At 41.7% G+C, this 12,421-nt stretch overlaps 1 protein-coding gene across 1 annotated transcript in view; it reads left to right on the forward strand.

Annotated features, from left to right (window-relative positions):
• The first annotated feature begins 3,117 nt into the window (after positions 1-3,117).
• The window catches only part of LOC109867316 (retinoblastoma-like protein 2), a 29,421-nt gene continuing 20,117 nt past the window's right edge, over positions 3,118-12,421 (forward strand). Inside the window, exons 1-9 of the mRNA XM_020456417.2 lie at positions 3,118-3,708; positions 4,813-4,943; positions 5,378-5,578; positions 5,920-5,984; positions 6,742-6,870; positions 10,394-10,554; positions 10,791-10,855; positions 10,939-11,092; positions 11,198-11,361. Of these exons, the coding sequence (XP_020312006.1) occupies positions 3,571-3,708; positions 4,813-4,943; positions 5,378-5,578; positions 5,920-5,984; positions 6,742-6,870; positions 10,394-10,554; positions 10,791-10,855; positions 10,939-11,092; positions 11,198-11,361 (1,208 nt within the window). The 5' untranslated portion in view covers positions 3,118-3,570. The remainder of the gene's footprint in view (positions 3,709-4,812; positions 4,944-5,377; positions 5,579-5,919; positions 5,985-6,741; positions 6,871-10,393; positions 10,555-10,790; positions 10,856-10,938; positions 11,093-11,197; positions 11,362-12,421) is intronic.

The raw sequence follows: 12,421 nt of genomic DNA on the forward strand, positions 1-12,421 counted from the left end.
ACAACACACTGATGAGATGAACTGTTCCCCTGAAAGAGAACGTGATGGACTACACACACACACACAGCACAACATACAACATACTTACCTGCAACACCACAAGAGCTGTTGACTGAGGTGGAGTAACTTTATACTGCATCTAAAGTCAATCTGGCTGTATCAAAATGATAGCAAAAAGTCAATGTAAATAATAAAATATACTTAAGTATCAAAAGTAAAAGTATAAATCATTTCAAATTCCTTATATTTAGCAAACCGGACAGCGCCATGTTCTTGTTTTTTTATTTACAGATAGCCAGGGGAACACTCCAATACGCAGACATAATTTACAAATGAAGCATGTGCGTTTAGTGAGTATGCTAGATCAGAGACAGTAGGGATGACCAGGGATGTTATCTTGATACGCGTGTGAATTGGATCATTTTTCTGTCCTGCTAATTCAAATTTAACTTTTGGGTGTCAGGGAATATGTGTGGAGAAAATATTATATTATTTTCTTTAGGGATGTAGTAAAGTAAAAGTTGTGAAATATATTGATAGTAAAATGCAGATACAGTGGCTTGTGAAAGTACTCACCCCCTTGGCATTTTTGCTATTTTGTTGCCTTACAACCTGGAATTAAAAGGGGGTTTGTATAATTTGATTTACACAACATACCTACCACTTTGAAGATGCAAAATATTTGTTATTGTGAAACAAACAAATAAGACAAAAACCTGAAAACTTGAGCGTGCATAACTATTCACCCCCCAAAGTCAATACTTTGTAGAGCCACCTTTTGCAGCAATTACAGCTGCAAGTCTCTTGGGGTATGTCTCTATAAGCTTGGCACATCTAGCCACTGGGATTTTTGCCCATTCTTCAAGGCAAAACTGCTCCAGCTTCTTCAAGTTGGATGGATTCCACTGGTGTACAGAAATCATACCACAGATTCTCAATTGGATTGAAGTCTGGGCTTTGACTAGGCATTCCAAGACATTTAAATGTTTCCCCTTAAACCACTTTTTGCTTCTTGTTGCACTTGTTGCTTTAACAGTATGCGTAGGGTCATTGTCCTACTGGAAAGTGAACCCCTGTCCCAGTCTCAAATCTCTGGAAGACCGAAACAGGTTTCCCTCAAGAATTTCCCTGTATTTAGCACCATCCATCATTCCTTCAATTCTGACCATTTACCCAGTCCCTGCCGATGAAAAACATTCCCACAGAATGATGCTGCTACCACCATGCTTCACTGTGAGGATTGTGTTCTCGGGGTGATGAGAGGTGTTGGATTTGTGCCAGACATAGCGTTTTCCTTGATGGCCAAAAAGCTCAATTTGAGTCTCATCTGACCAGAGTACTTTCTTCCATATGTTTGATACGCGTGCCTTTTGGCAAACACCAAACATGTTTGCTTCTTATTTCCTTTAAGCAATGGCTTAAAGCCCAGCTCTGTGGAGTGTATGTCTTAAAGTGGTCCTATGGACAGATATTCCAATCTCCACTGTGTAACTTTGCAGCTCCTTCAGGGTTATCTTTGGTCTCCTTGTTGCCTCTGATTAATGCCCTCCTTGCCTGGTCCATGAGTTTTTGTGGGCGGCCTTCTCTTGGCAGGTGGTGCCATATTCTTTCCATTTTGTAATAATGGATTTAATGGTGCACCGTGGGATGTTCAAAATTCCAGATATTTTTTTATAACCCAACTCTGATCTTTACTTCTCCACAACTTTGTCCCTGACCTGTTTGGAGAGCTCCTTGGTCTTCATGGTGCCACTTGCTTGGTGGTTCCCCTTGCTTAGTGGTGTTGGAGACTCTGGGGCCTTTCAGAACAGGTGTCACATGATCTGTCACATGATCTCAGTATATATATATATATATATATATATACTGAGATCATGTGACAGATCATGTTACACTTAGATTGCACACAGGTGGACTTTATTAATCTAATTATGTGACTTCTGAAGGTAATTGGTTGCCCCAGATCTTATTTAGGGGCTTCATAGCAAAGGGGGTGAATACATATGCACGCACCATTTTTCTGTTATTTTTGTATTATTTTTGTATTTTTTTCACTTCTCCAAATAAAATCCATTTAAATTACAGGTTGTAATGGAACAAAATAGGAAAAAATGCCAAGGGGGATGACTACTTTTGCAAGGCACTGTACCCCAAAAAACAACTTAAGTAATACATATTTTTACTTAAGTACTTTTTTATTTGCCTCCTTTTGAATGGTATTGTATTACCAAGCAACTGTAATGCACTTTTGATTAAATCTTCATCAGCGCTCATCGACGGTACATTGAGTAGAATGCTCAGTTGGTCATCTGTCCAAAACTAATGTTCAAAAAACCATTGTGATGATACACGTAACCCATTAATTCTGTGCTTTATATGAAAATAATGTAAGCTCTAGAATGCCCTTCAAGCAAATCAGAAACAAGTATTCAACAATGCCATGGTCTAAGCTTTGTTACACCATTTGAGAACTTTATCAAAACAGGGGCTCCCGAGTGGCGCAGTGGTCTAAGGCACTGCATCTCAGTGCTAGAGGCATCACTACAGACCCTGGTTTGATTCCAGGCTGTATCACAACCGGCTGTGATTGGGAGTCCCATAGAGGTGGTGCACACTTTGCCCAGTGTCATCCGGGTTAGAGTTTGGCCAGGTAGGCCGTCATTGTAAATAAGAATTTGTTCTTAATTGACTTGCCTAGTTAAATACCTTTATTTAAATACAATACAAATTGAAAATGCTTGTCCCTTCCAATGCCACTCATTGCATAGCAATCTAATCTAGTGGGACATTCCTTTGTGCTGATAAACATTGTTGTGTTTTTCAACAATGAGTTGCCTGACAAAATAAGATGCCATTTAATAAATATTGGATGCAGTGTTGACGGAACAAAAGAACCACAAAGGATGTTCACGTTTTACATTGTATAATTTCAATCTGCATATAGCCGCAAGTAACCCAACCGTCCGCATGATGGCACTATTACTGCAGATGACAAGCGATGTAAAACGAATAATAGCGACATCTGGCGGCCTATTGGGCTAAAATGCAAGTTGTTGTTACATAGTTGCTACCAAGTTTCCTGCACAGCACTTGAACGTTGACTGGCAGGCACGTGGGTGGTGGTTGCTACAAAATTACACCCTATAGTGGCCAGAATGGGAAATTTGTCAAAATATCCATCTAAAAAGGAAAGTATCAAAGTTATCAGATGTATTTTAGTATGTAGTGGCTGGCATACGTTGTTGATCGTCGAATGTTGAGTATAAACACCCGAACGCATTTTTTGTGGGAGGAAACCTCCTGTACGCATGATGTTGCATTCACCAAACAACATACCATCCAAAATGTGACGTTGTACTGTACGCTAGCATTTGGCGTAGTCTTCTACGCACGATAGTTGCTTTCACTCAAATGACATTTAAATGGCTACACTGTACAGCACTGTATATCGGTGCTCAAAATGTACGAATAGTAACATTGTTTCCATGTACTTTGTAACAAACCGCGCTTGAGTCGATTGTTATTTGTACACGCATCTATTTGCCCCGACGTTTTTGACACACATTTGAAATGAACGAGGAGGAAGACTTTTTGCAGAAAATAAGGCTGGGGTTTGAAGAACTCTGTCGAGCTTTGAATATGGACGTGGAGGCGAGCAACGAAGCATGGAGGAGTTACGAAAGCATAAGAAAAAAATACACATTAGAGGTATGCCTAATTATGTCGGTTGTATTGTATATTGTACAGTATATTATAATTGTTCCTATTTTGGCAACCGGTTTAGCAGTAGTTCACGTGTAGTCTGCCTCGCCTCTACCTTATATGACACATATGTTAAGTCGTGACATTTTCTATTTAAAGACGCAGCTTCTAATATTTTTTGTAGATTTGCATAAATATATCATAAAACGGCATTATTGCAAATATTTGTCTATGGAAAGGGGAGGAGTTTTCCGGTGTTGGTCAGGTTTGGAGGCGGACCAATCTCAGGGTCTAGAATAGGACTAGGTTAGGACTAACACTGAGTATGATCAAACGTTTAACATAATTCAGTTTTTAGCCTATTATGTTGTTGAAATGTTCTATAATATATTGTTACAATATAGTCCGCAAACTCTAAATTCAAATGACAGTGTGCATTTTACATTGGCCTAATTAAAAATTGTCCGTAGGGATATGCAGTGGTGTGCCTATTTCAAGTTTCAACGTTTTATTGTCACATGCACAGGATACAGCAGGTGTACAGTACAGTGAAATGCTTAATTTGCGAGCTCATTCTCTGCAATGCAGAATAAAGGTAATAATATAGCTCAGAAGAAAAAAACACATGAAATACGAGATAAGAAATACATGAGGATGCAGTTATATAAAGGTCAGTGCCAGTACCATTAATATAATCTGCAGGGGTACTGGAGTGATTGAGGTAGGTATGAACATGTGAAGTGTGATAAAAGTGACTAGTAGTAGCAGTATAAATACCAATGGCAATAATGATAATCATAATAATTGAACAGGGGTAGAAAGTGGCTGGTAGCAGGATAATTACTAATGGTAATAATCACCACAGCAGCGAATGGTAATAGTAGTCATTATAATCACTATGTGTATATATATTTGTGTACATCTTAATGGTTTATTTTGGTTGCATAAGGTAATATGAAGAAAATAAGAAACCCCTTGAGGGGAGAATTTCCAACATGACAACTCTAGTCCCTGGCCCCATCAGCTCTGACTTACTATTGAGAGAGAACCCTGTGACAGAACAATCATTGAACCTCTCTAACTCTCTCGTTCACGCATACACACACACAGGGCAGTGACCTACACTGGCTGGCCTGTGCCATTTATGTGGCCTGTAGAACACCAGTACCAACAGTGGATAAGGGTACTGCAGAGGGAAACTACGTCTCCCTGACCCGAATACTCCGCTGTTCAGAACAAAGGTACGTACGCCCATGCACTTATCTAAATGGTCTGGTTTGCCAAATTAAGCGAAATCCTCAACAAAACAGTGTGTTTAATGGAGATTACACACAGAACGTGCCTCTTAACCCAGGACTAAGCTTATTCTGTGTCCAGGAAACTGGCTCTAAAGGTATCCCACATCATACAGTACACAATTTACTGTAGGACCCAAATCCTCATCCAAATTCATCATTGACTTTCATACATGTCTATATGGTATCTGGCCAGAACTTAGATTCTTGTTCCAGCCTGGTTCTTTGTGCAATAAATTATGTATTAATGTTTAAAAATGCTGAACAAATGACCACACATCAACTAATCATATCTATTTGTTGTAATATATAATTTAAAGAACAGTAAAATACAGTACTAATGGAATTACCCAAACAGTTGCCCTGTTCTCTGATTCCAGCCTCATTGAGTTCTTCAACAAGATAAAGAAATGGCAGGATATGGCCAGTCTTCCTCAGGACTTCCGCCAGAGCACGGAGAAGCTGGAGAGAAATTTCACAGTTTCCGCCGTCATCTTCAAGAAATACGTCCCCATTTTCAAAGCCATCTTTAAGGCGCCCTCGGATGAACCGCCCAGAGTCCACAGGAGCCGCAAACAGAGGTGAGTCAGTTGTTGATACTGTAGATAGATATGAACTTCTGATGCTTTACTATTTTATACTGTAGTTTGGCCACTCTTGAAAAAGCCAAGGGGTTTCTTTCCTGGTGCCAGCCTGATCGCGCAATATCTCTGATCAATGCGGTCAGTCTGCTTGACCAGGCTTAAGCATTCTGATTAAACTTATGTATGGATTTATTCTGATTTAATTTATGAATGGGCTTATTCAGATTACATTTATGTATGAACTTATTCAGATTACATTTATGTATGAACTTATTCTGATTAAATTGATGTATGAACTTATTCTGATTAAACTTATGTATGGACTTATTCTGATTTAGACGCCATCCCTGCACCGTTGCTGAAGTCTTCAACTTCTGCTGGATTCTGTTTGTCCACGCCAAAGGTGAGTACGTCTGTTTTGTTCATTGTAAAATACAGGAAAAGTGGGGAGGACAGAGGGAAAGGGCTATGGCTCAGTGGGGTACTTTGAAGGAGAAAAGGCTGGTTTGATTGTATTTGAAGTGTTCGCTGCTTGGTTACAGTCAAAGTATAAGTCAGTGACAAGGGCTAGGTACTCTACACTGGGCATGCCAAGGCCTGCACTGATGTCTTGACATCAGCAGGAGACCAGGTGCAAAGGCAAATACTGTAGATGTGTCCTTTTTATATCTCTTTAATCATTAATAATAACACACAAACACACACAGTCAGATCCTTCAGGGTGTATCCATTATCTTGGCAACATATTGCATTGGGGCAGGTCAGGACTTGCCTGTGTCACAGCCTGGATTTAGCACTGCCAGCAGGCACATGTGTTTATAATAGTTGGCAATACGACAGAGCAGCCTATTTAGCTTGGAAGCCAGTGATTGCTACATTCAGATAGATACATTTGCGGTGACATTTTGGTACGCTAATTGCAGTGAGCAAAATCAATGTTTGAGGCTACCGGCACTACTCTGCAGTCAATACAAGACCTCAATCCTTCAGATTAATTCTATTCAACAAGCTTTATTGGAATGACCAGATCATTGAGGGGGATTCCATTGTCCGTTGTGTCAAAGCGTATTTTGGTCTTTAGAAAAGCACAATAAAATCCTATGTATGATTATGTCTCCTACATTTCTCTGACTTGTCGCTTCTCTCTCTCCCTCTGCCAGGAAACTTCCCTATGATCAGTGATGACCTAGTGAATTCGTACCATCTCCTTCTGTGTGCTCTGGACCTGGTCTTCTCCAACGCCCTGCTCTGTAATACCAGGAAGGAGCTGCTCAACCCCAACTTCAAAGGTGCACTCCCAGCCCACGCCTATATCCCCTCCGTAGGCCTACATCCCCTCCGTAGGCCTATATCCCCTCCGTCGGCCTGTATCCCCTCCGTAGGCCTACATCCCCTTCGTAGGTCCGCGGCAGGGTAGCCTAGTGGTTAGAGCGTTGGACTAGTAACCGGAAGGTTGCAAGTTCAAACCCCCGAGCTGACAAGGTACAAATCTGTCGTTCTGCCCCTGAACAGGCAGTTAACCCACTGTTCCTAGGCTGTCATTGAAAATAAGAATTTGTTCTTAACTGACTTGCCTGGTTAAATAAAAGTAAAAGAAATAAAAACATTTTTTTATTTTTATCCCCCTCATAGGCCTGCATCCCATCCGTAGACCTGCATCCCCTCTGTAGGCCTATATCCCCTCCATAGGCTTATATCCCCTTTGAGGACCTATATCCCTTCGTAGGCCTGCATCCCCTCCGTATGCCTATATCCCCTCCATAGGCTTATATCCCCTTTGAGGGCCTATATCCCCTCCGTAGGCCTATATCCCCTCCGTAGGCCTATATCCCTTTCGTAGGCCTATATCCCCTCCCTAGGCCTATATCCCCTCCCTAGGCCTATATCCCCTTTGTAGGCCTAAATCCCCTTTGTAGGCCTATATCCCCTTCGTTATTATTGTAAAATTTTATGAAATTGTTCCCCCCATAATGACAATGTAAAAACAGGTTTTTGGAAATGTTGGAAAATGTATGGAATATTAAAACGGAAATATGACATTTACATAAGTATTTGGGGAGTTTCTCCCATTCTTTGGAGATTCTCTCAAGCTCTGTCAGGTTGGATGGGGAGCGTCGCTGCACAGCTATTTTCAGGTCTCTCCAAAGATGTTTGATCGGGTTCAAGTCCGGGCTCTGGCCGCGCCACTCAAGGACATTCAGAGACTTGTCCCGAAGCCACTCCTGCTTTGTCTTGGCTGTGTGCTTAGGGTCGTTGTCCTGTTGGAAGGTGAACCTTCGCCATAGTCTGAGGTACTGAGCGCTCTGGAGCAGTTTTTAATCAAGGATCTCTCTTTACTTTGCTTCATTTATCTTTCCCTTGATCCTGACTAGTCTCCCAGTTCCTGCCACGGAAAAACATTCCCACAGCATGATGCTGCCACCACCATGCTTCACCATAGGGTTGGTGCCAGGTTTCCTCCAGACGTGACACTTGGCATTCAGGCCAAAGAGTTCAATCTTGGTTTCATCAGACCAGGGAATATTGTTTCTCATGGCCTGATAGTCTTTAGGTGCCTTTAGGCTAACTCCAAGTGGACTGTCCTGTGTCTTTTACTGAGGAGTGGCTTCCATCTGGCTACTCTACCATAAAGGCCTGATTGGAGGAGTGCTGCAGAGATGGTTGTCATTTTGGAAGGTTCTCCCATCTCCACAGAGGAACTCAGGAGCTCTGTCAGATTAACCATCGGGTTCTTGGTCACCTCCCTGACCAAGGCCCATCTCCCCCGATTGCTCAGTTTGGCCGGGCGCCTTGGTGGTTCCAAACTTCTTCCATCTAAGAATGATGGAAGCCACTGTGTTCTTGGGGACATTCAATGCTGCAGACATTTTTTGGTGGACTTCCCCAGATCTGTGCCTCGACACAATCCTGTTACGGAGCTCTACGGACAATTCCTTTGACCTTATGGCTTAGTTTTTGCTCTGACATGCACTGTCAACTGTGGGACCTTATATAGACAAGTGTGTGCCTTTGCAAATCATGCCCAAACAATTGAATTTACCAAAGGTGGACTTCAATCAAGTTGTAGAAACATCTCAAGGATGAGTAATGGAAATAGGATGCACCTGAGCTCAATTTCGAGTCTCATAGCAAAGGGTCTGAATACTTATGTAAATAAGTTATTTAAGTTTTTACTTTTAATGCATTTGCTAAAAATTTTAAAAACATGTTTTCACTTTGTTATTATGGGTTATTGTGTGTAGATTGATGAGGATTTATTTGTATTATTTTTCATTTTTTGAATAAGGCTGTAAAGTAACAAAATGTGGAAAAAGGGAAGGGGTCTGAATGCTTTCCAAATGCACTGAAGGTAGGGATAAAGTGACTAGGCAACGGGATAGATAATAAACAGGAAATGCAGCATATGTGATGAGTCAAATTTTTGTGAAAAACAGGATCAATGCAGATACTCCATGTAGCTATTGGTTAACTATTTAACTAACTATTTAGCAGTCTTATAGCTGTTCAGGGTCCTATTGGTGTTTAGACTTGGTCCATCCGTACTGCTTGCCATGCAGAAGCAGAGAGAATAGTCTATGACTAGGGTGGCTGGAGTCTTTGACAATTTTTAGGGCCTTCCTCTGACACGCCCTGGTATAGAGGTCCTGGGTGGCAGGGATCTTGGCCCCAGTGATGTACTGGGCCGTACACACAAGAGGTCGACCGATTATGATTTTTCAACACCGATACCGATTATTGGAGGACCAAAAAAGTAAATACTGATTAATCGGATGATTTTTATATATATATTTGTAATAATGACAATTACAACAATACTGAATGAACACTTTTATTTCTCTCTAAACCATTTGTATTTCATATACCTTTGACTATTGGATGTTCTTATAGGCACTATACTATTGCCGGTCTAATCTCGGGAGTTGATAGGCTTGAAGTCATAAACAGTGCTGTGCTTCAAGCATTGCGAAGAGCTGTTGGCAAACACAGGAAAGTGCTGTTTGAATGAATGCTTACTAGCCTGCTGCTGCCTTCCATCGCTCAGTCAGACTGCTCTATCAAATTATAGACTTAATTATATAATTATTATTATTATAATATAATAACACACAGAAATACGAGCCGTAGGTCATTAATATGGTCAAATCCGGAAACTATAATTTAGAAAACAAAACGTTTATTCTTTCAGTGAAATACGGAACCGTTCCCTATTTTATCGAATGTGTGGCAACCCTGAGTCTAAATAAATATGGTCTTTGTTAGTAAGAAATGGTCTTCACACAGTTTGCAACGAGCCAGGTAGCCCAAACTGCTGCATAAACCCTGACGCAAATGCGCTTTTGAAAAATCATCAACCGTTTGGCGAAGTAGGTTGTGATTCGATGATAAATTAACAGGCACCGCATTGATTATATGCAACGCAGGACAAGCTAGTTAAACTAGTAATATCATCAACCATGTGTAGTTAACTGGTGATTATGTTAAAATTGATTGTTTTTTATAAGATAAGTTTAATGCTAGCTAGCACCTTACCTTGGCTCCTTGCTGCACTCATGTAACATGTTGTCAGCCTGCCATGCAGTCTCCTCGTGGATTGCAATGTAATCGGTGTCCAAAAATGCAGATTACCAATTGTTATACAAACTTGAAATCGGCCCTAATTAATCGGCCATGCCGACCTCTAGTATACACTACCCTGCGTACGTAGAGTATGTTAAATCTATGGTACGTTTCTGTATACAAATATGCATAGTTACTGAAATACCTTATCACGCATCTAATGCAGGAAGCTATTATGTCTCCTCTGATCCACAGGCCTTCCTGAGGACTTCAGCAGTAAGGACTACAAGCCCACTGCAGGGCCTTACTGCTTCATAGAGCAGCTGTGTGAACTGCATGATGGCCTGGTGCTGGAGGCCAAAGGGGTGAAGGAACACTTCTGGAAACCCTTCATCAGTAGGCTCTTCCATAAGAAGGTTAGGCAAACACACACACACACACATGGGCCACACAGACACACATACAGATGCACTCAAACACACGCACAGGCACGTACACACACACACACACACACACACACACACACACACACACACACACACACACACACACACACACACACACACACACACACACACACACATACACACACACACGCCTCAGTCCTACTTGTATGCTCTGCCTCATCTTGGATATTCTGTGTCCTCAACAGATTCTCAAAGGGAAAGAAGAGAGCTTGACTGGCTTCTTAGATCCTATGAATTTTGGAGACAGTTCGTATGTGTCAATCCTATAAGACTATATTGATAGTCTTTTGAGTGACATTACTCATATATTTGTGTATACATTTGTTTGTGTAGTGTGTCCATAGGCCGTGTGTATGAGGAGCATGTTCTGGCCACTGGAGGTCTGGATGATAGGATCTTTTTGGGAGAGGGCACCCCAGGCCCCTGTCTCTGTGAGGGAGCGGAGAACCAGGACGCCTCAGCATACAGACTCTACAACAGTCAGACTGTAAGACACACACACACACACACATCCGTTACTTGTGTCTTTGAGTCTGAATTCAATCATATGTACAGTAATCCCTGTGTTATGTCTCCTGTGTGTGCACTGTAGGCCTCAGTCCTGAAGGTGTCCACTTCCTTTACGGGTCGTAATTATGTCCAGGACAACAGTCTGTGTATGCCGGTCTCTACTGCCATGCAGAGTGTTGGTCGACTACACAGCCTGCTCACTGGACTGAAGCGCGGCCCCAGCCGGAGACTCACAGACTTACTGAGGTATTGCACACCATACAAATAATACATTTACAGAGTGGCTACGGATACGGAGTTTCTCTATCACAATTTGCCCAGGCAAAAATGACTGATATTTCTGCGCATGAGCAGGATTGTTTTTTATTTAGCTGAGTGCCCACTCCGCTGCCAATGTAGCTGCTGTGCTGAGTGCTGCGCTGCCTCTCCCCCTTCATCGCCTTTGTCTGGTCGCTGGTGTAGCCTACAAACGTCATGTTGTACCCAAAACTGTTCTCACTACTGCGTTCCCTGTCTCAGTAAGCAAAAAAAAAACATTTTTCCAACAATTGTTTACAGACAGATTATTTCACTTGTAATTCACTGTATCGCAATTCCAGTGGGTCAGAAGTTTACATACACTATGTTGACTGTGCCTTTAAACTTCTTGGAAAATTCCCGAAAATGATGTCATGGTTTTAGAAGCTTCTGATAGGCTAATTGATATAATTTGAGTCATTTGGAGGTGTACCTGTGGATGTATTTCAAGGCCTACCTTCAAACTCAGTGCCTCTTTGCTTGACATCATGGAGAAATCAAAATAAATCAGCAATGACCTCAGAATTTTTTTTTGTAGACCTCCACAAGTCTGGTTCATCCTTGGGAGCAATTTTCAAACGCCTGAAGGTACCACGTTCATCTGTACAAACAATAGTACGCAAGCATAAACACCATGGGACCACGCAGCCGTCATACCGCTCAGGAAGGAGACGCGTTCTGTCTCCTAGAGATGAACGTACTTTGGTGCAAAAAGTGCAAATCAATTCCAGGCCAACAGCAAAGGACCTTGTGAAGATGCTGGAGGAAACAGGTACAAAATTATCTATATCCACAGTAAAACAAGTCCTATATCGACATAACCTGAAAGGCTGCTCCGCAAGGAAGAAGCCACTGCTCCAAAACCACCATAAAAAAGCCAGACTACGGATTACAGCTGCACATGGGGACAAAGATCATACTTTTTGGAGAAATGTCCTCTGGTCTGATGAAACAAAAATAGGAACTGTTTGGCCATATTGACCATCATTGTGTTTGGAGGAAAAAGGGG

Source organism: Oncorhynchus kisutch, linkage group LG22 (assembly GCF_002021735.2).
Source record: "Oncorhynchus kisutch isolate 150728-3 linkage group LG22, Okis_V2, whole genome shotgun sequence".
NCBI classification, from domain to species: Eukaryota; Metazoa; Chordata; class Actinopteri; order Salmoniformes; family Salmonidae; genus Oncorhynchus; species Oncorhynchus kisutch.